General features: G+C 40.1%; 1 protein-coding gene across 3 annotated transcripts in view; it reads left to right on the top strand.

Moving 5' to 3' along the window:
- Tmc1 (transmembrane channel-like 1) overlaps positions 1-27,660 on the top strand; it is a 183,652-nt gene that overhangs the window by 90,255 nt on the left and 65,737 nt on the right. For all 3 annotated transcript variants that reach the window (XM_087574986.1, NM_001441500.1, NM_001441501.1), the window contains 2 exon segments: positions 3,408-3,514; positions 6,084-6,182. In XM_087574986.1, coding sequence (XP_087431112.1) covers positions 3,408-3,514; positions 6,084-6,182 — 206 coding nt within the window.

Below are 27,660 nucleotides of genomic sequence, written 5' to 3'. Positions count from 1 at the left end.
AGTTCATTGTCTTTATACTTAGGATTCTGTAAAGAGTTTGCTCTCAAATAAAAGTCGTGGAACTCCTTTCAAAGAACCCACATTTCAGTTTGGATGCTCTAGCCTTAGAAAAGATGTTTGGTCTTTAGTGTAGATATGTGGGTTGGAGGAGGGGATGCTTTCTCAAATATGCCTTTTGCTTTTGCATGTAAGCATTTTAAACTGTATTCCCGAGGAGTGCGTTTGCCTGTGGTTGTGTGTGAGGACTGAAAGTGAGGAGCACGGTGGTAGCCAGATGAGTGAAGCCGAGTAAGAACAAACAGGCTGAGAGGGTGAAAGGAAGGCAGGGTGCAAGGATGGAAGGACGGACAGATGGGGAGAAGGGAGAGAAAGTAATGAAATGGGAAGGAGGAAGCAAGGAGAAGAAAAGGAGAAAGAGAGGGAGGGAGGAAGGAAAGGAGGGAGGAAGAAGGGAGGGAGGAAGAAGAGGAGGGAGGAGGAAGGGCGATTCCACACTCCGTACTCAGCATCTTCATCAGGGCATCTCCCATGTGTTTGCACAGAAAGCTTTGCACCAGCTGCCCAGAGGCAGTCCCTTGTTCTCCTCCCGGACCAAGGACCGCTTCAATAAAACATGATCAGTAAGCCTGACTAGGAAGCCTCAGATGGTTGTTACCAGAGAACAGAGATAAGAGCTGTGCAATGCTGTGAAACCACTGGGAGCCAAGGAGATGATCAGATGTCCCTGGGGGGTCAGACCTGCTCTAGGGCTGTGCTGCCAGGCCAGTATAAGTGGCTGCAGTCCCTTGGCAGGGACAGGTCACAGATAACCGTTACCGTGTGCCACGAGTCCGAGTTCATTTTTAGATGTGAACACAAATTCTTAGGTGTCAAAGTCACCGATTTCATCCTATATGTCCACTTAGAAAGTGATCTCTTTTCAAGTTTCTTAAAACAAAACAAAACAAATCCAAACAAAACAAAACAAAAGACAAAATCAACAACAAACCCTGCTCCTGTATTGTGGTAATAAATGGAACAGTAACTGAAGAATAGCCCAAGCCTCCGAATGACAGGCATCACGGATGTGAAGTCAGCCTCACCCTTGCAAGCACAGGCTGGAATTTGCACTGTGGGAGCCTTCCCTTACCTGTAGGAAGGCTTCCATATTAGGAAAGTTTCAAAGCTAGAGGTCTAAAGATGAGCATTGGTCCCTACAGGGCATTTGCTCAATAAAATAGACCAAAGGGACTGGCACGGGGTTTCTGAGGCTGTATACTGACCTTCCTTAGACCGTGAAAGTAGTAATCCGTAAGACTGGGGTCTGAGACCTAGATGCCGAGCCTGAAGTGATCCCTGCAGGATCCGGGGCTTTTCTATAGCCTACCGCAACCGCATCTCATCCTCAGTTTGAGAGTTTCTTTTTCTTTTTAATTTTAAATTGTATGTGTGTAAGTAAGTGTTTTGCTTCGATGCATGCCTGTGCATTACATGTCTGCCTGGTGCCCCAGGGGGGCCAGAAGAGAGGGTTAGGTCTTCTGGAAATAGAGTTACAGATGGTTTGTGAGCCACCGTGTGGGTCCTGGGAATCGAATTTGGGTCCTTTTGAAGAGTAGCCGAGTAGCCAGTGTTCTTAACTACTGAGCCATCTCTCCAGTCTAGAATTCTTATTCTTTTCCCACTGATCTCAGCTTTAAGATGTTTTGTGCATTTGTGTTCTCCGTTAGTGAGAATTGGACAGATCTCTGCTTGTCCTCAGAGCAGGTGAGTTGACAAGAGTCTCGCCTGATGCTGTCTATTGTGGCTTCCAAAGCTCAAAGGTGATTTTGAAAAGGCATGCACCTGTCTGACCTCCAGCCCCACTACTTAGCACCTTCCCGCTATCTTTTATAACTTTTTAAAACAATTTCTACTGCTGTAGGACGCCCTACCCAGCATGGTTTAGCCTCCTGTCAACCGCATCTCCTGCAGATTCTCTCTTCCGTTAGACTCCAGTCTCATAGGCAGTATTTTGGTTGGGCTGTTAAAAGCCTGTGTCTGTCCCGGGATCCCTGATCTCATTCTTCACTCTGTTTCGGTGCCTCTTTTCTCAGCTGGGAACGTCGCTACCTTCGATTTCTGATCATCTTCTCTAACACCTTCCTATACAAACAGATCTAAAGAACCTCCTCTTGTCCGGCAGTGGTGGCCTCTATTCTTAGCACCCAGGAAGCAGAGTTTGAAGCCAGTCTGATCATAGAGAGAGTTCCAGTACAGCCAGGGCTACAAAAAGAAATCATGTCTTAGAAAAACAATTTAAAATTAAAACGAGAGAGGGGGGAGAGGGAGGGGGAGGGGGAGAGAGAGAGAAGTACAGGGGAAGAGGGAGGGAGGGAAGGAGGGAGGGAGAGAGGGAGAGAGGGAGGGAAGGAGGGAGGGAGAGAGGGAGAGAGGGAGAGAGGGAGAGAGGGAGAGAGGGAGAGAGGGAGAGAGGGAGAGAGGGAGAGAGGGAGAGAGGGAGGGAGGGATCTCTCATTCCCTTACTGTAGGACCTGTCTGGGTACACTTCTCACTCACACACCCATTGTAAAGTCTTCATATGTGTTTGGGTACATACAGTATATTTATAGTTCAATTCACTGAAACATCACTCCTTGGAGCAGCCACACCACCTATAATACTGCGTTCTATATTGATAAAAAATTCTGCCAGAAGGAACTTAGGCTGTGTGCTATGATGTTCAGCATCTGCACCACCTCCATAAAATGCAAGCAATTGGAGCCATCCACAAGGGGACAGTCAATGTGTTTATGAGAAGGACTTGATTAGTGTGTTTATCATTTGTCCAAGTAAAAGAGCACTGCAGTCACCGTGATTGTCCCCAACAGCAGGCTGGGCACCAGAGCTACTGCTTTCTGTGTGTCTACTCACTGAACTCATGGATGAAAGCACCTCATATAGGTGGTGCTTGGAGCTGCTAAACTGAAGGGAGTTCTCCCCTCGATGGACCCTGTAGGCACAGGTTGCAATTTACAGTGACATTCTGCATCCTTCTGCACCCTAGGAAGTGCTGAAATGTCTTCTGAGAGAAAGAAGAGCGACTGCCAATATAAGGTGGTCCAATGCACTTCCATTTTTAAAATTTTATTTTTTGTGTGTGTGTGTGTGTGTGTGTGTATTCCCCACATGCTCAGGGTGGGGAGCAGATGTGTGCAGGTTTCTGATTGGCCAGAAGAGGTTATTTGATTTCTTGGAGCTGGTGTTAAGGCTGGCATTAAGATTGTTTGGCATTTGGTGCTGGGAGTAGAGCAGGAAGTGTTCTTCATTGATGAACTATCTGTCCAATTCTAAGCATGATCACTTTGGAGAATCGCTAAGAGAAGGCTGGTTTTCAATGTTGCTGCTGTTGTTTTGACTTTCTTTTAGCTTTTTAATTTTCTTTGTAATAGGTCAGTTTGGTTCCTCAGTGGCCTCATACTTCCTGTTCCTGAGGTGGATGTATGGCGTCAACATGGTTCTCTTTATATTGACCTTCAGCCTCATCATGTTACCAGAGGTAAGCTCTGACTTCCAGTAAGGGATACTGAAAAATAGTCTTAAGTGATTTCTGTCGGCCCCACCCTCCTCCTCACTCCTCCATACCCCCCTTATTTCCCTACCCCCCTTGTTTACTCTTTCTTTCTCAAATAGAGTGACTGACTATGGTCATTTCTTCATAGATAGGATTTACAGCACGGGTAAGCTTCAAAATAGTACCTATAGCCAAAGGTACTATTTTCCAAGGGTATATGATCACTTATGGAATTACACATGACATAGAGTATTTATGTCTAAGTGTGTACTTTACATGGGAAAATTCCTGGCTTTGATCAGAATTGTATTGGTTCCTACCCCAATGCCAAGCATTATTGGTCAATGAGGAGATTTACTATAACCACTGGACTGTATTTACTCTGTCAAATTTGCTTTCCAAATTGTTCTTCACATAATTGAAAGTTCTAGTTTTTCTTAACTGGGGGAAACATAGCACTAGCCACATCTTCCTAAAATAGGTTTCTCTTGTCTCAAGTACATAGTTGATGTGATCAGAAGCCAGATAGGGTGTTAGGATCAAAGTCAGAGAAATAGAGGCTCAGACTGAGGAGTAAACACAACTCTGAGCAGATGTTGGGAAGAATGAGTGGAGGCCAAACCACAGGGACGTGTAAGCCTTACTCACATGAAGAAGCTTTGAAGTCTTTGGGCGCTTACCCTACAAAAGCTTGGTGGAAGTTTGTGTAACTTACAAAGAACCTGTTCTGGTACCCGTATTTTTTAAAACCAATTTGTTTAATAAAAGATTATTAATGGCCTGAACTGTATGTTTGAATGACACTATATCCATCCAGCTTAAAACTAGTCACGTCTACATTTGTAATAAGCTTCCTAGTTAGTACAATAATATTGCCTTCCTGCCCTAAAGAGACTGGCTTCCCACAGAACAAAAATATCTCCACACTCCACATGACACAGACTGGAGAGGAAATTTCCCATCCCCATTTGAAATACCCAAATTAGGTATTGGGTAATTCAGTGACAATTACTAAGTTATTTATTATTTGGGGTAATTTGGTCTGGCTCTAGGACCCACACCTCTTTTATCACCCAGATTTTGCATTTAGTCAGCTAGTTTTATAATTCCCATGAAAATTACGAGGAATATCTGAGTCTGGTTGGCTCAGATGACAGTGGGATCAAGTTACAAGTTTAAGGCAGTGTAGCCAAATGTGTGTGTGCCTCTCACCCATTCCAAAGGAAGCCAGATTTTATTCTTGCTTCTCTAAGGAAACAAGACTCTGCACTCCACCACTGCCCACTGCTGCTCCCCTTACCTCCTTAGCAGGTAGAGCCAGGAGTCTTTTACTCAAATGCTGTGTAAGCTCTATGTGAAAGAAGCGGAAGACTGTTGGTAAGTCCTTTGACTCTCCTTTGAGATTATGTAAAGCACAGCACACTGAGGGAGTGAGCTGGGAGCTTTCTGCCTTTGGATACCTGGTCACAGATACTATAGGACACCTTGTTTCCTGAGCAATTATTTCTTACTCCAGAACAGGAACAAAAGAGGTCGAGCTCCCTGTGCATTAGCAGAAAGACCAGCATCTCCCAACCACATGATCGTACTTCATAGCTGTTTTTTCCAGCATCCCACCTAGTGTTGTTCTGAGGTGTGTGACTTGTTGTCCCAGATTTACATGTGTCCTTTCAAGCCAGATACTTTCATTACCTTTGCTCTCTAGGCCTTTGGAGTGAAGCTGTGTGGGAAGAAAGTATTTCCTGTTCTGGTCAAAGGAAGAAAGAAAGCAGCTAAAGGGCTGTGGTGGGAGATCATGCCATTCGTGCAGCGGGAATCAGGAGCGGCTAATTTCTAGCCTTTGTCTGGTCAGCCTCTGCATTCAGGCTTCAAACTATGTCCACCAACTTCCTCAGAGAGAGGAAAGTTCATTTTGTCTGTGAAGCAGCTTATGGTTGCCAAGCTATGGGGGCTGGAGGAGGCCTTCTGGGTCCTTCCTTTGACACTATTCTTGCCCTATTCTTAGTTTACTGCTCTTGGTACTGTTCTCTCCTTAGCCCATAGCACAGATTCAGGGCAGAAACCCTGACCTGGAGATGGCACAGATACCTCTGTACTCAGGATGTGAGTGTTTGCACCCAGTGGATATCTTCTGATTAATTACATGGCTGGTTTTCCTGAGGCTTCAGTTCTTTTCATGAACCCTCTTTCAATATCCTCTTTTAAGGGGAATCTCTCTTATGAAACCGTGGGTAGTACCATTTGGAGGAACACTTTGGTACTTTTCAACTAAATATTGTTACTATCGTGGTAGGAGTGAACACGGGGCTTCTTAGCAAGCCTTCTGGGGACTGTGGTTGGCCCGCTTTGCTCTTCATTCAGTGAATTCAGAGTGTAGGGTCTTTATATCCTTTGTTCTTAATTCTGGACTTAGTGAATTCCCAGAAAATGAGACCCCACATGGAGACCCAAAGAGTCTGAATGAAAAACTTTCCAACGTGTTTTTTAAATAAAACCGTTTGTGATCACATGTGGGGCTCAGATTTGCTTTAACTGCTCTTTTTGCTTTTTCTAGTACCTCTGGGGTTTACCATATGGCAGCTTACCTAGGAAAACAGTCCCAAGAGCTGAAGAGGCATCTGCAGCAAACTTTGGTGTGCTGTACGACTTCAACGTAAGTTTCTCCACATAGAGTCTGTAGAGACCAGCTTTTTTTTTTGTTGTTGTTGTTACCCAGAAACTCTATGCTCCTTTACATAGGGTTAGGGTTAGGGTTAGGGTCTTAAGAGATATCCCTACCTCCTGTTTATAAAAGACTGTATGTGTCAAAGTGTGTCTCTGTGTATGAATAAGGTTTACACACATGATAAATATGATTAAATAGGAATATTGAATATGGACAAAAGATGAGCTCAGATCCTAAAGATTCACGTCAAATTTTCTTCTTCCCTTGAATAAAGAACAAGGGAATTATTTTCAAATGTGCTCTTTGAAAAAATCTTATGGGATTTTTGGTAGACTCCATATTAACTCCTTCGCCAGCCTACACAAGAATACACGAATACTTAATAGTCACTACTAAATTAAAAAGAAACACTTATGTACTGAGAAATATCAAATTCTACAAAATACTGAAAAAAGCACTAATTCACTATAATATTAAAATAAATAGTATTTTACTATAGCACTAACAGTAGTCTTACTCAACACCATAGTTTGCTGTCCTTGTCAACTTAAAGAGGGAACCTGAACTAAGGAACTGCTTCTATCAGATTAGCCTATGAGCACGTCTTTAGGGCATTTTCTTCATTTATGACTTACGTGGGAAAGCCCAGCCTACTGTGCATGATGTGGTCTTGGTAGGTGGGCTTGCACTATTTATGAAAGGTAGCAAGCCAGGTAAAGCAAGCCAGCGTGGTCAGCGTTTCTTCATAAATTTCTACTGCTTTTTAGTTCCTGCCTTCAGGTTCCTGCCTTGTGTTCTGTCCTGGAATCCCATGAGGATGAACTATAACCTGTCAGTTCTCCCCAAGTTGGTTTTGATCAATATTTTATCACAGCAACAATAAGTGAGTTAGAACGTTTAATTATTGTGGCACAAACTTATTGTTGCCTATTGAAAAATCATTTTGGGGTATGATTCAAGCCTGTGATGATGTAATTCTATAATTTCTTTTTAAAATACTAACAAGATCAGAGATGGGCAGAGTTTAGGATATTGATAATTTAATCAATTTTCTGGAGAACTTCAAATGAGAATTAAATTTTGCATATTTGATGTGATAAAGATAAAGACCCCTCAGATTGCCTCTTTATAGTCAATATGTGTGCATTTACAGATATTTTGGTTTCTAAAATTTAAGCTTCTTAAGATGAGAAAATGACTGCTCTGTATTCTTTTCAGTTCCTAATATGGTCTTCATTAAACTGGTAGATGGCTCTCGTGAACCCTGCTTTCTGTCTTCGAAGTTTGACTGTTTCTAGTTTTTTTTTCAAATAGATGAATCAGATGACATCTAGTCTTATGAGTCTCACCGAATAGCAATCCTGAGTAAGGGAAAGATTTTTTTAGATTGATGTGATGAAAACCACAGAAATAAATTTATGTGATCAGTACCAGAAGACAGAATTTTTATGACAGAATTCTAGTCTCTAAGAAGATACAGCAAGCTATTGAGGAAGCATGAAGCACAGAATCAGTAGTAAGTTTTTCATTTTTGAGTCTTAAATCACCCTAGTTGGCTATGTCATTAAAGTCAACATTGACTCATTAAATATAAGCAGCATGCACTGGCCTCACAAAAATGAATGCAATGTGGCTCTTGGTCTATTGTACTTTTTAAAATAGAAGTAAGATAGATTTGCCATGACTAGGGGAAGAAGAAGGGGATGCAGTAGTGACAGGAGATAAAGCCAATCAGCCATGGGAGATTTCAGGTAAGCGGCCACTGGCCACTTCCCTGACTGGGCCTGAGGTAGCCGGGGAAGGTTTGGGAATGCCCAGCCTTTTGAAGAAGCCAAGGCATTTAAAAATAAGCCTGTGTGTGTGTGTGTGTGTGTGTGTGCGTGCGCACGCGCATATGTGAGTGTGTGTTTTATTTGTGAATCTAAAGACAGTTCCTGGGTGGTGACACTGCTTTGACTGTGGCACTTGTGTACCTGCCCAGGAATTATCATTGGGCTCTCCTAAACCTTCCGCTGCTATCCCAGGCCCAATCAGTAAAGTGACCTGTGGCCACATACCCAAAATATCACATGGCTGGTTTGCTTTACCACTGCTGCATTCCATTCTTCTTCTCCAGGTCATGGAGAATTGCTCTGTTTCCTCTGCGTCCTACTTGCACAACTCTTAAGTAATCCCTCCCTGTGCTCAGCCATTAGCCATAGGCATCCTTATTGATTGATCAAAAACTGACTGGGGACAAGGACCTTTAGCAACTGGTCATGCAGATTCCTGATTGAATCAAAGCATTAGAACCAATTTGCAACAGATAGGCAATATGATGGGCTGTAAACCATATTAGCAGAACGGTAACAAGAATAACAACAAGAAGAGGGGACTGAGGAGTCCTGTTCAGGTGTAGTGCTTACTTTTTTCTATTGCAGTGGCACTGAATTAAGTAACATATAAAAGAATTTAATTGGCCTTGTGATTCCGGAGGGCTATAGTTATGATGATGCAGTGAAGGCAGGAAAACAGGAAGCTGGAGAAGCAGCTAAGATTACACATCTTGATCCATGAGGAGGAAGCAGAAATAATGTCTTTTGGAACCTCAAAGCCCATTCTCATTGAAAGCTGCAAGAAAGCTGCACCTTCTAATCCTTCCTGAACAGCTCCACCATCTGAGGATCAAGCATTTAAACATAAGAGACTATGGGGGTCATTTTTGTTCAAGCCGCCATATGTGATTAATTCTACTGGAGAAGGACTGTGTTTCATAGAATAAAGTTTTTTTTTTTTTTTAAGATTTAAAAAACATCATCTCACCTTGATACCTTAAAATTTTCAGCTTTAATTGTGGTATGATTTATAGACCATTAAATTTACCTGGTGTAAGCATGTGACTTGATAACTTAAAGTAGATCTGTGCGACAGTAATCATAAATCATCCTTAAAACACTTCTAACACCTCCCATGGAGGTCTTTTGTGCCTGTTTGCAGTTCAGTCTTCACCTCCCAATCTCATACAAATATTGCATCTATTTTTTTCCTATGATTTTGTGTTTTCCAAAATTTTTTGTCGGAATAACTGCAGTCATATGGCATGTTATATATCTGGTCTGGTATTTTTCATTTATTATGTTTTAGGTTTACTTATGCTAAGCATACATCATAATTTATTGTACAGAAACACTTCATTGCATGCCTTTAATTTTCTTTGTTTATCTATTCGCGGGTGAATGATGAGTTTCTGCTATGTTTTGGTTATTCTGATACTGCTACTGTGAGTATTTACTGGAATGTTCTTTGTGGACACATGTTTTTGTTTCTTTGTGTAGTTAAGTCAGAGAAGAGTTACTGAGTAAGTGTGTGCCTACCATTTTAGCAAGCTACTGGTGTCCAGAGTGGTTGAACATTAAATGTTTCCACAGTAGGACATAAGGATTAATACTTAACAATTGACATTCTTACACATTTTGATTCTAGTATTCTCTATTGAAATTATAATAGCATTTTAAAATAATTTTAATTCACATTTTCTTATTACATATTAACAGCATATTTGCTTAGACCATGGAGTCCAAAGAAATGTTTCAGTGTTTTAATATAGAATAAAATGATTAGATCAAGCTCATTAACCTATCATGGACCTCGAATATTTAATGATTTTTATGATGAGAACATTTACAATCTTAATTCTATTTAAGTGTGCAGTACTTGGTTATTTGCTGTTTTACAATAGAAATAAATATAGATATAAACTCATAAATGTTGCTTTTGTCCAAGTGAATCTTTTTATCCTTTAATTACCATTACTTGGCTCCTCCCTTCCCTATGCTCTGGTAGCTTCATTCCACTTCTTGTCTCTTTGTGTTTTGTTGATTAGATTGCACATAAGTGAGAACATGTGGCATTTGTCTATCTGTTTGGCTTAGAAAGCAAGGAGCAGTTAGGAAACAGAACAGCAGCACAAGGCTTATTATATCGGATGAGGCTGGATTTGTATTTCAGGCAGGGTAATGAGAGGTCTTTTACATTATAGTAACAAAAGAAATATGTGCAGCCAGACTCTAATGAGGATTCACTGAAGGATTCTGGGGAAATACAATTAGCAAATTGCTCATTGAATATTATTATTCTTACAGAGACATTAATATTGTTGCTTTATGAGACATTTAAGTTTTATGGGCCTTGAAGTCAGAGAGCCTTGGTCTGCTTTGTTTTCTTCAGAGATTTATTCTAACTTTGGTGGGGAAAGCATTTTACTAATATCAGGAATATTCTCTTTTTCCATTTGTGTTAGGAGAAAAATTCAGTCCATCCTAGTATAAACAGAAATAAGTATGTGTGTATGTGTGGTAACAGTTGTACAGATAACTATGTATAAATAATAAATACAGATTAATATATAACAGGGTAGTTCTAAAGGCAAAAAGCTTAACGACTAGAAAATAATTTATTTGTAATTAATCCTTATTCTAGGAAAGGTGACCTTTGCCACTCCTACTTTGCAGTTTGAGCAACTAAGGGCTCCTGGGCTTTGCAATTATTTTCCCTCAGTTCTTTAGGTTCTAAGTTTCAGGGCTGGGATTCTTACCAAAACTCTGAAGTCTAGAAATTGTTTCTATATGACCTGTCAGAGGCCCCTGAAGCAACTAGAATTTTAAGTTAGGAATTAAAAAAAAATAGGAGAATTTCATACATGGGATTACTGTAGAAATTATCTGTCCCATGCCCAGCATTCTAAATATGAGGAAAAGTGAGATCAGGTTCTTTCACTGAGCAAACCCTAATCAGGTTTTCTACCCATGTGGTATGTGCCAGCAGCAACATTCCTGTCCTAATTTTCAGTAGAATTCTCATGGCTGTTTCCAGGAAATTGATTGGGTTTGTTCAATTTTGTGCCCACCCCAGAGGGAAGGAACGGAAGCAGTTTGATCCCATTTTTTACTTTGATTGTAAACTTGCACTTTCCAAATCAGCTCCTCAAATGGAAAGGCAGACTTCTCGCCTTTCTTGCCTGTCTTTGACTCAATCATCTGAACAGTAACTTTACAGAGGAATTCTCTCTGTACCACAAGAGAAGTCCAGAGTATGGTGATACTTCCTCAGGAAGACAAGGTGTAGTGACAATCCTGCAATTTTGGTTTCCTTAAGAAACACAAATATTATAAGAATATAGTTTCATTTTAATCCCAGGTGTGGGACATGGGGCTTCTTCAGATTGTCCACAGCAGCTGACTATGACTTGCCTTGGGCTCTGGTGAGGGAGTGATTTTGCCAGATGCAGGTAGATTCTGTGATTGTGTGATGTGTGATGCTTGGAATCCTGGGGTCTCTTCAGAGGGTATATAAATGCTCAGGACCTGCGAGGTGGGGTTGGTGTGATTTGGTTATTGGTTATTGACAGTGGCAGTTTGTTAAGTAGTTGTGCTCAAAAAAAAAAAAAAGACAACAAGAAATTAGATATCCTGACTGTGAAGATCATGCTTGTAGCAGGAAATAGTTTAACGATTACGTTGCCCTCTTTCCAACCTCCAACCTGGATTTTATTTAGGCATCTCTTTCTCTTCCTTTCTCTCTCTCTCTCTCTCTCTCTCTCTCTCTCTCTCTCTCTCTCTCTCTCTCATCTAGTGTTAGGGATTTGAAAGGGTAGAAGAAAAGGGTGTTGGAAGAACCCACAAAGTAGCCCATGGCTCAGGTTTAGATTAGAGATGACTGGTAGATAGACAGTTAGGACATGGCTTAGATCATTTCTTCCATGTCAGTTTAGCTAGGCCATTCTACCCAGACAAAGAAAGAAAGCCATTAAGTATACATTTACAGAACATTAAAAGCAGATGCAAGTATGACCTCTTGTGGTAGAAGAATCTACTAAATGAAAAGGGTCAGAAAACCTAGTAAATGAGTGGGACATTCTAAGTAGCTTCTAATTTACTAAACCTCATTTGGGAATCTTGAAACTCCAATTTCGGCTTAGCTCTGTCACTTGAAAGCATTTTCCTCAACTTATCAATGTCTCTAATTAGTAGTAGACAAGTATGTGACACATGTGACAATAACCATTTCATGATTCCTCGGAGTCACAGATTATCATCCATAGAGTAAGATAGTTTTGATCCTTTTATTGAGCACCAAATGATAGGTCTTATGGTTCAGGAGGGAAATCTATTTTATTAAAATTGCAAGAAATAGACTATCTAATATCTATATTAGAAACCAAATAGGCAGAAATATTATAACTAGAATTAGAAAAAATGAATTTAAGTCTGTGTTAATCATCATTCTGTCAGTAGAATTTATATAGAGATAATTTATATAGAGAAAAGGTTTACTTTGTTCATTGTTCTGGAGAGTGTTTCAAGGTCAGACAGACCTGTGGCTCTGGACATCTGGTTGTAGAAGAAACTACTCACCTCGTGCCTCAAACAAAAAAGAGAAAGAAGAGACAATACCCGTGAAGAATTTTCTTTGTTATCTTCAGAATAAGCAGGTCCCCTTAGAGACTTATCTCTCACCAGTATCAGTTTGAGAACCTTTAACACATGGGCTTTGGAGTGGGGGCAGTCATGATACAAATTACAGTAATTGTTTGCAAAGAGGATGTGTCTGTGGACAGGATACTTCTAGACTCAAGGATGATGTGGGGAAAGGGGAGCGGGTGGTGGTGGGGAGGAACCATAGGTTTAATACCCTAGTAAGGAGAAGGAAGAAAGGGCAAGATGGAATTTGGAAGGTGCTTAAGCTGACAACAGACACTGAGATCACAGCATTGAGGAAACATGCTTAGAATAAAAGAGAATACAGTCAGTTTTTCTGCTTGAGGGCATCTTGTAGAGTGTGGATGGGTAAACAATGAGTTGACTTTCCCTTGCATTTTCCACAGGTCACAAGGATGTGGAGTTAGAAGAAGGCTTTAAAAGGTCAGGAGAGAAGAGATAACTTAATCATAAAAATTAAATTTGACATTTAACATTACATTTTATTTTCATAACCAGCCTTCAAGATAGAAGCTATTAATATTTTTACAGTTGCCAAAGACAACACAGATGATTAAGGGATACACTGAAATTCTAACTGAAATCTGATGGACTTCCATGTTAAGTTGTATGTTTTACTTTAACATCGCATCTCAAGCCTAGTTCCGTCATATCCCCTCCATGAAGATTGTCCTCAAAGGACCTGGGCTTGCAGTAGCAGAAACACTCATAGATGAGGGTTTGGTTTCTTTTTTTTAACCAGTGTTAACAGCTCTTTTAAATAACCTTTCAGAGTAACTGTGTTTACTTTGGGATGCAGCTCATGTCGGTTTCTTCTTTGCTTATTGTATTGACCACACTCCAAGAGATTTTTGTGTCTTCCATATAGAATAATATATTCTCTATTTCAGTAGTTCAAATGTATCTTTATTTTCAGGGAGTAAGTTTTAAAAGGCAAATGGCTTCAGGATTCTTGAGAAATAGGCAACAAAACTATATAATACATGAGGGAGTATTTTGGAGGAAACAAAGCTAGACAAATAAAACATCCTTAAATAATGGGTGGATCTGACAGCTGCAAAGGAAGCAGAAGAGGAAAGACAGTTTGGGAGAATCTGTATTGCTCCACTGTCTTAGTTAGGGTTTCCATTGCTGTAACGAGACACCATGACCAAGGCAACTCTTATAAAGAAAAACATTTAATTGGGCTGGATTAGAGTTTCAGAGTTTAGTCCATTATCATGGTAGGAAGCATGTCAACATCCAGACATACCTCCACAGTGACATATTTTCCTCAACAAGGCCTCAATTACTCCAAAAAGGCCCCACCACTGAATAGTGCCACTCAAACACAGTCTTTGGGGCTATTCCTAGTCAAGCCACCATATCTACCATAACTCGGTTCTATTGTACATCCCCCATATGTTCAGTTAATGAGCTGGCATTATGCAATGTATGTGGCCTCAGTATGAAGCATTATGTTGTACTCTAGTGGATTCAAAGTGTGAAAGGTGGAGGCTGTCTCTGGAAGGAAATCTAAGCAGCATACCTCCACCCAAGGAGTCCATTGACTTGGAAGTGACTTTATCTCCTTCAGTTTAGATCAGAGTGCTTAGCTTCTCCATCATTGAACTTCAACAGGTTTGAAATACAGACAGCATGAATGTTTTGGCATAGCCATTGTTTGAGCTTAGTCTAGGGCTAGGTCAGCAGACACTCATCTCCTACATAATTCTCCCTTGGTGACATGACTAAGCTTCTTGTGGAGAAAAACAAGCTTGTAAATTTTCATTTCTATAGAGATGTATGTTCCCTTAGCTATTCTATGACAGGAAGAGATGAGGATCCTCTCATCTGAGTATATGATGCTATTTTTGTAATCTGCATGGAGCAGGGTAGAATGTTGTCCAGGCACATGGCCACAGATTAGCAGTATCTGGGGGATATTACTCCTTAGCTAACATATTTGCTTCATTTCTTCAATATTGAGTGCAATTTACCCAATAGATTCATAGAGGGTCATTAAAGGAAGAGACAATTTAACATCCCAGTTTACATTCCAAATTTTTCTATTAGTTCATTAGTTTCTTATCCTGCTACTCTAAAATTTTATTAAAAACTGTGTAACTCTTGAGAGAAATTCTTTAGTCTGCTTTTAGATTTCATGGTGTCCAAGACTTCTGGAATTGGGAATGTCATATCCTATCATGGCTTCCTTTGCTTTAGCAACAAATACAAGATTCTATCACTTCAGTCAAGCCACACCTGGCTAGACAAAAATGAGGCTTCCTGCAAATGGCTTGGAGGCTGGTCCTTGCTGTTCTTACATCAGGACAGCATGATTCTTTCTTTGTGTGTAATAATAGAAATGAGTCTCCTTTTGTGTCATTCTGCAAACATTCAATAAGCATTTGCCAGGTGATACGCATTAAGCAAAGGTGAGCAAAGCCCAACCAAACCTCTGCCTTCAGGAAAATTAAAATTTAGCAGACCAGTCAAATAACACCAAAACAACGTAACAACAGCCATACTAATTGCTCTGAAAGAGACATGTAGTATTTGGGATAACTGTACTGGGGAACCCATCATAGCTAAGGGAAAGAGGTGAATGGGAGTTAAAGTTACTTCTGAGACAATAACCCTTGAATTGCACTCTTTAGAGTCAGCATGATATCCTGACCTGAGAAAGGTGGGACATTCTAGTAAGTACAAGAGAACGAGTAACTATCTTGCAGTTGGGGAGATAAGAGAATGTGAAACCATGTGAGATCCTTTTGAATCCAGCATGTATTTTTTTCCCTTAAAGTAACTCAAAGTAGTTTAAGCAGGTTATTGGTGAGTTGTGAAATCATCAGGCTTATATTTGAAGAGGCCCAGGGACTGGCCAGATTAAAGATGGGTAAGCTGAATATGAGGAGAGTCCATTAGTATATTCTGAACAGTGAATTCACTTGGCATGACTCACTGGTATTTAAACTCCAATATATTAGATTATAACTCCACATCCTACTAACTTTACAAATATAGAAGTCAGCCAACCAGCAAGACTCCTTAATATGATTTTTTTCAACCTCCAATGTGCATAACAAAGGAAAAGCACACTTGTATCTGTGTGTGTGTGTGTGTGTGTGTGTGCACTTGTGTGTGTGCATGCACACGTATGTATACATATGTGCATGCATGCGTGTGTATCTAGAGATCAAGCCCAGAGACTTATAAATCTTGTACATGTATAGGCAAAAGCTGTGTCACTAAACTTCTTCCCCAGCTGGTAGAAAGAAACTACACAGTAGTGTATCTTCCCAACAGTGAGATCCTCTCAAATTTTTTAGATGTGAGTTTTAGATGGTGTAGACAAATTATCTTTTTTGTAACTTTAGTGTCTCTCAGATACTTTTTAATGTTTTAATTCATGATTTGGAGCAAAAGATTATACTTGTCATGTTACTATGCTGAATGGTAACCTATGATTTATTAAAAATGAATAAGAGGAGAGCAGTCATCTAGACATGAATGATTTAGGTGGCAATCTTTTTTTTTTTTTTTTTTTTTCTTGTACAGTTCTTTTTATTGTGTCACAGATCATTTAATCATGAAACCTCCATTAAAAATATAGTATGGATTCTTTTTTTTTTTTTTTTTTTTTTTTTTTTTTATTAACTTGAGTATTTCTTATATACATTTCGAGTGTTATTCCCTTTCCCGGTTTCCGGGCAAACATCCCCCTCCCCCCTCCCCTTCCTTATGGGTGTTCCCCTCCCAACCCTCCCACCATTGCCGCCCTCTCCCCATAGACTAGTTCACTGGGGGTTCAGTCTTAGCAGGACCCAGGGCTTCCCCTTCCACTGGTGCTCTTACTAGTATATTCATTGCTACCTATGGGGTCAGAGTCCAGGGTCAGTCCATGTATAGTCTTTAGGTAGTGGCTTAGTCCCTGGAGGCTCTGGTTGCTTGGCATTGTTGTACTTTTGGGGTCTCGAGCCCCTTCAAGCTCTTCCAGTTCTTTCTCTGATTCCTTCAATAGGGGACCTATTCTCAGTTCAGTGGTTTGCTGCTGGCATTCGCCTCTGTATTTGCTGTATTCTGGCTGTGTCTCTCAGGAGCGATCTACATCCGGCTCCTGTCGTTCTGCACTTCTTTGCTTCATCCATCTAGTCCAATTGGGTGGCTGTATATGTATGGGCCAAATGTGGGACAGGCTCTGAATGGGTGTTCCTTCAGTCTCTGTTTTAATCTTTGCCTCTCCCTTCCCTGCCAAGGGTATTCTTTTTCCTCATTTAAAGAAGGAGTGAAGCATTCACATTTTGATCATCCGTCTTGAGTTTCGTTTGTTCTAGGGATCTAGGGTAATTCAAGCATTTGGGCTAATAGCCACTTATCAATGAGTGCATACCATGTATGTCTTTCTGTGATTGGGTTAGTTCACTCAGGATGATATTTTCCAGTTCCAACCATTTGCCTACGAATTTCATAAACTCGTTGTTTTTGATAGCTGAGTAATATTCCATTGTGTAGATGTACCACATTTTCTGTATCCATTCCTCTGTTGAAGGGCATCTGGGTTCTTTCCATTTTCTGGCTATTATAAATAAGGCTGCAATGAACATAGTGGAGCACGTGTCTCTTTTATATGTTGAGGCATCTTTTGGGTATATGCCCAAGAGAGGTATAGCTGGATCCTCAGGCAGTTCAATGTCCAATTTTCTGAGGAACCTCCAGACTGATTTCCAGAATGGTTTTACCAGTCTGCAATCCCACCAACAATGGAGGAGTGTTCCTCTTTCTCCACATCCTCGCCAGCATCTGCTGTCACCTGAGTTTTTGATCTTAGCCAATCGCACTGGTGTGAGGTGAAATCTCAGGGTTGTTTTGATTTGCATTTCCCTTATGACTAAAGATGTTGAACATTTCTTTAGGTGTTTCTCAGCCATTCGGCATTCCTCAGCTGTGAATTCTTTGTTTAGCTCTGAACCCCATTTTTTAATAGGGTTATTTGTTTCCCTGCGGTCTAACTTCTTGAGTTCTTTGTATATTTTGGATATAAGGCCTCTATCTGTTGTAGGGTTGGTAAAGATCTTTTCCCAATCTGTTGGTTGCCGTTTTGTCCTAACCACAGTGTCCTTTGCCTTACAGAAGCTTTGCAGTTTTATGAGATCCCATTTGTCAATTCTTGATCTTAGAGCATAAGCCATTGGTGTTTTGTTCAGGAAATTTTTTCCAGTGCCCATGTGTTCCAGATGCTTCCCTAGTTTTTCTTCTATTAGTTTGAGTGTGTCTGGTTTGATGTGGAGGTCCTTGATCCACTTGGACTTAAGCTTTGTACAGGGTGATAAGCATGGATCGATCTGCATTCTTCTACATGTTGCCCTCCAGTTGAACCAGCACCATTTGCTGAAAATGCTATCTTTTTTCCAATGGATGGTTTTGGCTCCTTTGTCAAAAATCAAGTGACCATAGGTGTGTGGGTTCATTTCTGGGTCTTCAATTCTATTCCATTGGTCTATCTGTCTGTCTCTGTACCAATACCATGCAGTTTTTATCACTATTGCTCTGTAATACTGCTTGAGTTCAGGGATAGTGATTCCCCCTGAAGTCCTTTTATTGTTGAGGATAGTTTTAGCTATCCTGGGTTTTTTGTTATTCCAGATGAATTTGCAGATTGTTCTGTCTAACTCTTTGAAGAATTGGATTGGTATTTTGATGGGGATTGCATTGAATCTGTAGATCGCTTTTGGTAAAATGGCCATTTTTACTATATTAATCCTGCCAATCCATGAGCATGGGAGATCTTTCCATCTTCTGAGGTCTTCTTCAATTTCTTTCTTCAGTGTCTTGAAGTTCTTATTGTACAGATCTTTTACTTGCTTGGTTAAAGTCACACCGAGGTACTTTATATTATTTGGGTCTATTATGAAGGGTGTCGTTTCCCTAATTTCTTTCTCGGCTTGTTTCTCTTTTGTATAGAGGAAGGCAACTGATTTATTTGAGTTAATTTTATACCCAGCCACTTTGCTGAAGTTGTTTATCAGCTTTAGTAGTTCTGTGGTGGAACTTTTGGGATCACTTAAATATACTATCATATCATCTGCAAATAGTGATATTTTGACCTCTTCTTTTCCGATCTGTATCCCTTTGATCTCCTTTTGTTGTCTGATTGCTCTGGCTAGAACTTCAAGAACTATATTGAATAAGTAGGGAGAGAGTGGGCAGCCTTGTCTAGTCCCTGATTTTAGTGGGATTGCTTCAAGTTTCTCTCCATTTAGTTTAATGTTAGCAACTGGTTTGCTGTATATGGCTTGTACTATGTTTAGGTATGGGCCTTGAATTCCTATTCTTTCCAGGACTTTTATCATGAAGGGGTGTTGAATTTTGTCAAATGCTTTCTCAGCATCTAATGAAATGATCATGTGGTTCTGTTCTTTCAGTTTGTTTATATAATGGATCACGTTGATGGTTTTCCGTATATTAAACCATCCCTGCATGCCTGGGATGAAGCCTACTTGATCATGGTGGATGATTGTTTTGATGTGCTCTTGAATTCGGTTTGCCAGAATTTTATTGAGTATTTTTGCGTCGATATTCATAAGGGAAATTGGTCTGAAGTTCTCTTTCTTTGTTGTGTCTTTGTGTGGTTTAGGTATAAGAGTAATTGTGGCTTCGTAGAAGGAATTCGGTAGGGCTCCATCTGTTTCAATTTTGTGGAATAGTTTGGATAATATTGGTATGAGGTCTTCTATGAAGGTTTGATAGAATTCTGCACTAAACCCATCTGGACCTGGGCTCTTTTTGGTTGGGAGACCTTTAATGACTGCTTCTATTTCCTTAGGAGTTATGGGGTTGTTTAACTGGTTTATCTGTTCCTGATTTAACTTTGATACCTGGTATCTGTCTAGGAAATTGTCCATTTCCTGAAGATTTTCAAATTTTGTTGAATATAGGTTTTTATAGTAAGATCTGATGATTTTTTGAATTTCCTCTGAATCTGTAGTTATGTCTCCCTTTTCATTTCTGATTTTGTTAATTTGGACGCACTCTCTGTGTCCTCTCGTTAGTCTGGCTAAGGGTTTATCTATCTTGTTGATTTTCTCAAAGAACCAACTTTTGGTCCTGTTGATTCTTTCTATGGCCCTTTTTGTTTCTACTTGGTTGATTTCAGCTCTGAGTTTGATTATTTCCTGCCTTCTACTCCTCCTGGGTGTATTTGTTTCTTTTTGTTCTAGAGCTTTTAGGTGTGCTGTCAAGCTGCTGACATATGCTCTTTCCTGTTTCTTTCTGCAGGCACTCAGCGCTATGAGTTTTCCTCTTAGCACAGCTTTCATTGTGTCCCATAAGTTTGAGTATGTTGTATCCTCATTTTCATTAAATTCTAAAAAGTTTTTAATTTCTTTCTTTATTTCTTCCTTGACCAGGTTATCATTGAGTAGAGCATTGTTCAATTTCCACGTATATGTGGGCATTCTTCCCTTATTGTTATTGAAGACCAGTTTTAGGCCGTGGTGGTCTGATAGCACGCATGGGATTATTTCTATCTTTTTGTATTAGGTGGCAATCTAAAGATGCTTATTCTGACTAAGGGCTGCTAATGATCACTGAGAGCAATTTATTTATTGACTCAGCCATTGCCAAACAAATTGAGTAGGAGAAACCAGAGTGCCAAAGCAATGAACATCACAGGGATGCTACAGTCTTATTGGTCCTGAAAACCAAGTTGTTATGCAATGCTACATTTTCAAATGATCAGACCCATCTTTTGGGCATATTAAAGTACAATGCTGCTTCTTTATGGGTTCAATGTTCAGGTTTATTGGAATTTTATTATGTTTTGAGAGAAGTCTGTCAAAACTGCAGTTATTTCCTATCTGAGTTTTGAATAATTTGTTTGGAAAGGAGAGGCAGATAGTCACAAAAATCCCATGTTCAATGCTTATAGAGACCTAATCGAAGAACCAATTTGAGACATATAGTAAATGGTCTTACTAATATGGAAACATTAATTAGGCCAGTGGACCCTGAGGTGTGCTTATTCCTTAGAGAAGGGAATTACTTTTGGGCTGAACCAGTTCAGAAAATTTCAGTTTACCAAGCAGAAAAGCCATTGCACCTTTCCTAATTGGATTGAGAAGAGGAATAGAGAAGGGCTGTTAACTCACGGAGCCCAGCGCACCTGAAGATTCTGAGAGAATGTTTCTCTTTAAGCACTGGCTCTTGAGAAGTCAGCAAAGGCCGAAGCCCAGGAGGACAACTTCATTATGCTCGGAGACTGACTGTATCCAATAGATAGAAGATGGCTCAGAGGGGTCTTGAGCAGGGTGCAAACACATACAGAGATTTACCCAGCAAACACCCTTGTGACTATAGTTGCGAATGTGTGTGCACATGTACGTGTGTGTGTGAGAGACCTTAGAAAAATGTGTTTGTTTTTGTTAATGTCTGTACATTTGCCTGCTTCTCTGTGTATGCACCATGTGTGTACAGGTGCCCATGGAAGCCAGAGAAGGCACCAAGTTCCTTGGAACTGGAATTGCAGGTGGCTATGAGCTACCTGATATGGTTGTGAAGAACCAAAGTAAGGTTTCTGCAAGAGTAGCAAGTGCTCTTAAACACTAAGACATCTCTTTGACCCAAGACTGTGTTCGTGTGAGTGTTGGGGATTACAAGTCAAATTCTCATGCTTTCATAGCAGACACTTCAGGACTGAACCATTTCCTAGTCCCTAGAAGACGATGACCTTTAGTCTTGTGAGGAACCCTCAAACAGCAGCAGTTCAGAGAAGGGATCTCTCTGTATAATTGAAAAATGAGGCAGAAACTATAGGATTTAGCTAGTGACTGGATATAAGCTCTGGACAAAAATGGGACAACAATGTAAATTACCACGTTTCCAGTAGAGGTAACTTGGTGCCATTTTCCAAGAAAGGAAAAAGAAGCCAAATTGGGAAAGTGTTTGAAATGTGCTAATTCTCACCCGTGGACCATCATGGTGGAGTGAGATAGGCCGTGGACACTGAGCTACGGGCTCATAGTGTTAGTTATAAGGAACAAAGTAGCTGGGATTGGTGTTCTAATCCTCTCACCACTTGAGAGGCCGAGGGAGGGGCAGGAAAATGCAAGTAGTTCTTACAAAATACATGAGTTATATATAATACAGTGCAATTAATGAAAGAAACGTTGTCATGGGATTCACATGCCCTCCAGTTGGACTCTTACTGCACAATACCTTTTTTTTTGTTTTATTTTTATTTTTTTTATTATTATTATTTTTTATTAACTTGAGTATTTCTTATATACATTTCAAGTGTTATTCCCTTTCCCGGTTTCCGGGCAAACATCCCCCTCCCCCCTCCCCTTCCTTATGGGTGTCCCCCTCCCAACCCTCCCCCCATTGCCGCCCTCCCCCCATAGTCTAGTTCACTGGGGGTTCAGTCGTAGCAGGACCCAGGGCTTCCCCTTCCACTGGTGCTCTTACTAGGATATTCATTGCTACCTATGGGGTCAGAGTCCAGGGTCAGTCCATGTATAGTATTTAGGTAGTGGCTTAGTCCCTGGAAGCTCTGGTTGCTTGATATTGTTGTACTTTTGGGGTCTCGAGCCCCTTCAAGCTCTTCCAGTTCTTTCTCTGATTCCTTCAACGGGGGACCTATTCTCAGTTCAGTGGTTTGCTGCTGGCATTCGCCTCTGTATTTGCTGTATTCTGGCTGTGTCTCTCAGGAGCGATCTACATCCGGCTCCTGTCGGTCTGCACTTCTTTGCTTCATCCATCTTGTCCAATTGGGTGGCTGTATATGTATGGGCCACCTGTGTGGCAGGCTCTGAATGGGTGTTCCTTCAGTCTCTGTTTTAATCTTTGCCTCTCCCTTCCCTGCCAAGGGTATTCTTTTTCCTCATTTAAAGAAGGAGTGAAGCATTCACATTTTGATCATCCGTCTTGAGTTTCGTTTGTTCTAGGGATCTAGGGTAATTCAAGCATTTGGGCTAATAGCCACTTATCAATGAGTGCATACCATGTATGTCTTTCTGTGATTGCGTTAGCTCACTCAGGATGATATTTTCCAGTTCCAACCATTTGCCTACGAATTTCATAAACTCGTTGTTTTTGATAGCTGAGTAATATTCCATTGTGTAGATGTACCACATTTTCTGTATCCATTCCTCTGTTGAAGGGCATCTGGGTTCTTTCCATTTTCTGGCTATTATAAATAAGGCTGCGATGAACATAGTGGAGCACGTGTCTCTTTTATATGTTGAGGCATCTTTTGGGTATATGCCCAAGAGAGGTATAGCTGGATCCTCAGGCAGTTCAATGTCCAATTTTCTGAGGAACCTCCAGACTGATTTCCAGAATGGTTTTACCAGTCTGCAACCCCACCAACAATGGAGGAGTGTTCCTCTTTCTCCACATCCTCGCCAGCATCTGCTGTCACCTGAGTTTTTGATCTTAGCCATTCTCACTGGTGTGAGGTGAAATCTCAGGGTTGTTTTGATTTGCATTTCCCTTATGACTAAAGATGTTGAACATTTCTTTAGGTGTTTCTCAGCCATTCGGCATTCCTCAGCTGTGAATTCTTTGTTTAGCTCTGAACCCCATTTTTTAATAGGGTTATTTGTTTCCCTGCGGTCTAACTTCTTGAGTTCTTTGTATATTTTGGATATAAGGCCTCTATCTGTTGTAGGATTGGTAAAGATCTTTTCCCAATCTGTTGGTTGCCGTTTTGTCCTAACCACAGTGTCCTTTGCCTTACAGAAGCTTTGCAGTTTTATGAGATCCCATTTGTCAATTCTTGATCTTAGAGCATAAGCCATTAGTGTTTTGTTCAGGAAATTTTTTCCAGTGCCCATGTGTTCCAGATGCTTCCCTAGTTTTTCTTCTATTAGTTTGAGTGTGTCTGGTTTGATGTGGAGGTCCTTGATCCACTTGGACTTAAGCTTTGTACATTGGGGATAAGCATGGATCGATCTGCATTCTTCTACATGTTGCCCTCCAGTTGAACCAGCACCATTTGCTGAAAATGCTATCTTTTTTCCATTGGATGGTTTTGGCTCCTTTGTCAAAAATCAAGTGACCATAGGTGTGTGGGTTCATTTCTGGGTCTTCAATTCTATTCCATTGGTCTATCTGTCTGTCTCTGTACCAATACCATGCAGTTTTTATCACTATTGCTCTGTAATACTGCTTGAGTTCAGGGATAGTGATTCCCCCTGAAGTCCTTTTATTGTTGAGGATAGCTTTAGCTATCCTGGGTTTTTTGTTATTCCAGGTGAAATTGCAAATTGTTCTGTCTAACTCTTTGAAGAATTGGATTGGTATTTTGATGGGGATTGTATTGAATCTGTAGATTGCTTTTGGTAAAATGGCCATTTTTACTAAATTAATCCTGCCAATCCATGAGCATGGGAGATCTTTCCATCTTCTGAGGTCTTCTTCAATTTCTTTCCTCAGTGTCTTGAAGTTCTTATTGTACAGATCTTTTACTTGCTTGGTTAAAGTCACACCGAGGTACTTTATATTATTTGGGTCTATTATGAAGGGTGTCGTTTCCCTAATTTCTTTCGCGGCTTGTTTCTCTTTTGTATAGAGGAAGGCAACTGATTTATTTGAGTTAATTTTATACCCAGCCACTTTGCTGAAGTTGTTTATCAGCTTTAGTAGTTCTCTGGTGGAACTTTTGGGATCACTTAAATATACTATCATGTCATCTGCAAATAGTGATATTTTGACCTCTTCTTTTCTGATCTCTATCCCCTTGATCTCCTTTTGTTGTCTCTGGCTAGAACTTCAAGAACTATATTGAATAAGTAGGGAGAGAGTGGGCAGCCTTGTCTAGTCCCTGATTTTAGTGGGATTGCTTCAAGTTTCTCTCCATTTAGTTTAATGTTAGCAACTGGTTTGCTGTATATGGCTTTTACTATGTTTAGGTATGGGCCTTGAATTCCTATTCTTTCCAGAACTTTTATCATGAAGGGGTGTTGAATTTTGTCAAATGCTTTCTCAGCATCTAATGAAATGATCATGTGGTTCTGTTCTTTCAGTTTGTTTATATAATGGATCACGTTGATGGTTTTCCGTATATTAAACCATCCCTGCATGCCTGGTATGAAGCCTCCTTGATCATGGTGGATGATTGTTTTGATGTGCTCTTGAATTCAGTTTGCCAGAATTTTATTGAGTATTTTTGCATCGATATTCATAAGGGAAATTGGTCTGAAGTTCTCTTTCTTTGTTGTGTCTTTGTGTGGTTTAGGTATAAGAGTAATTGTGGCTTCATAGAAGGAATTCGGTAGTGCTCCATCTGTTTCAATTTTCTGGAATAGTTTGGATAATATTGGTATGAGGTCTTCTATGAAGGTTTGATAGAATTCTGCACTAAACCCGTCTGGACCTGGGCTCTTTTTGGTTGGGAGACCTTTAATGACTGCTTCTATTTCCTTAGGAGTTATGGGGTTGTTTAACTGGTTTATCTGTTCCTGATTTAACCTCGATACCTGGTATCTGTCTAGGAAATTGTCCATTTCCTGAAGATTTTCAAGTTTTGTTGAATATAGGTTTTTATAGTAAGATCTGATGATTTTTTTGAATTTCCTCTGAATCTGTAGTTATGTCTCCCTTTTCATTTCTGATTTTGTTAATTTGGACGCACTCTCTGTGTCCTCTCGTTAGTCTGGCTAAGGGTTTATCTATCTTGTTGATTTTCTCAAAAAACCAACTTTTGGTTCTGTTGATTCTTTCTATGGTCCTTTTTGTTTCTACTTGGTTGATTTCAGCTCTGAGTTTGATTATTTCCTGCCTTCTACTCCTCCTGGGTGTATTTGCTTCTTTTTGTTCTAGAGCTTTTAGGTGTGCTGTCAAGCTGCTGACATATGCTCTTTCCTGTTTCTTTCTGCAGGCACTCAGCGCTATGAGTTTTCCTCTTAGCACAGCTTTCATTGTGTCCCATAAGTTTGGGTATGTTGTATCTTCATTTTCATTAAATTCTAAAAAGTTTTTAATTTCTTTCTTTATTTCTTCCTTGACCAGGTTATCATTGAGTAGAGCATTGTTCAATTTCCACGTATATGTAGGCATTCTTCCCTTATTGTTATTGAAGACCAGTTTTAGGCCGTGGTGGTCCGATAACACGCATGGGATTATTTCTATCTTTCTGTACCTGTTGAGGCCCGTTTTTTGACCAATTATATGGTCAATTTTGGAGAAAGTACCATGAGGAGCTGAGAAGAAGGTATATCCTTTTGCTTTAGGATAGAATGTTCTATAAATATCCGTTAAGTCCATTTGGCTCATGACTTCTCTTAGTCTGTCGACATCACTGTTTAATTTCTGTTTCCATGATCTGTCCATTGATGAGAGTGGTGTGTTGAAATCTCCCACTATTATTGTGTGAGGTGCAATGTGTGCTTTGAGCTTTAGTAAGGTTTCTTTTACGTATGTAGGTGCCCTTGTATTTGGGGCATAGATATTTAGGATTGAGACTTCATCTTGGTGGATTTTTCCTTTGATGAATATGAAGTGTCCTTCCTTATCTTTTTTGATGACTTTTAGTTGGAAATTGATTTTATTTGATATTAGAATGGGTACTCCAGCTTGCTTCTTCTGACCATTTGCTTGGAAAATTTTTTCCAGCCTTTCACTCTGAGGTAGTGTCTGTCTTTGTCTCTGAGGTGTGTTTCCTGTAGGCAGCAGAATGCAGGGTCCTCGTTGTGTATCCAGTTTGTTAATCTATGTCTTTTTATTGGGGAGTTGAGGCCATTGATATTGAGAGATATTGAGGAATAGTGATTATTGCTTCCCGTTATATTCATATTTGGATGTGAGGTTATGTTTGTGTGCTTTCATTCTCTTTGTTTTGTTGCCAAGACGATTAGTTTCTTGCTTCTTCTAGGGTATAGCTTGCCTCCTTATGTTGGGCTTTACCATTTATTATCCTTTGTAGTGCTGGATTTGTGGAAAGATATTGTGTAAATTTGGTTTTGTCATGGAATATCTTGGTTTCTCCATCAATGTTAATTGAGAGTTTTGCTGGATACAGTAACCTGGGCTTGCATTTGTGTTCTCTTATGGTCTGAATAACATCAGTCCAGGGTCTTCTGGCCTTCATAGTTTCTGGCGAGAAGTCTGGTGTGATTCTGATAGGTCTCCCTTTATATGTTACTTGACCTTTTTCCCTTACTGCTTTTAATATTCTTTCTTTATTTTGTGCGTTTGGTGTTTTGACAATTATGTGACGGGAGGTGTTTCTTTTCTGGTCCAATCTATTTGGAGTTCTGTAGGCTTCTTGTATGTCTATGGGTATCTCTTTTTTTAGGTTAGGGAAGTTTTCTTCTATGATTTTGTTGAAGATATTTACTGGTCCTTTGAGCTGGGAGTCTTCACTCTCTTCTATACCTATTATCCTTAGGTTTGATCTTCTCATTGAGTCCTGGATTTCCTGTATGTTTTGGACCAGTAGCTTTTTCCGCTTTACATTATCTTTGACAGTTGAGTCAATGATTTCTATGGAATCTTCTGCTCCTGAGATTCTCTCTTCCATCTCTTGTATTCTGTTGGTGAAGCTTGTATCTACAGCTCCTTGTCTCTTCTTTTGGTTTTCTATATCCAGGGTTGTTTCCATGTGTTCTTTCTTGATTGCTTCTATTTCCATTTTTAATTCCTTCAACTGTTTGATTGTGTTTTCCTGGAATTCTTTCAGGGATTTTTGTGTCTCCTCTCTATGGGCTTCTACTTGTTTATTTATGTTTTCCTGGAATTCTTTCAGGGATTTTTGTGTCTCCTCTCTATGGGCTTCTGCTTGTTTATTTATGTTTTCCTGGAATTCTTTCAGGGATTTTTGCGATTCTTTCAGGCATTTTTGCGATTCCTCTCTGTAGGCTTCTACTTGTTCTCTAAGGGAGTTCTTCACCTCTTTCTTGAAGTCCTCCAGCATCACGATCAAAAATGATTTTGGAACTAGATCTTGCTTTTCTGGTGTGTTTGGATATTCCATGTTTGTTTTGGTGGGAGAATTGGGCTCTGATGGTGCC

This window comes from Rattus norvegicus, chromosome 1 (assembly GCF_021556685.1).
Source record: "Rattus norvegicus strain SHRSP/BbbUtx chromosome 1, alternate assembly SHRSP_T2T, whole genome shotgun sequence".
In the NCBI taxonomy this organism is placed as follows: domain Eukaryota; kingdom Metazoa; phylum Chordata; class Mammalia; order Rodentia; family Muridae; genus Rattus; species Rattus norvegicus.
The sequence above is the reverse complement of the archived record's forward strand: the minus strand, read 5'-3'. Positions and strand labels throughout refer to the sequence as shown.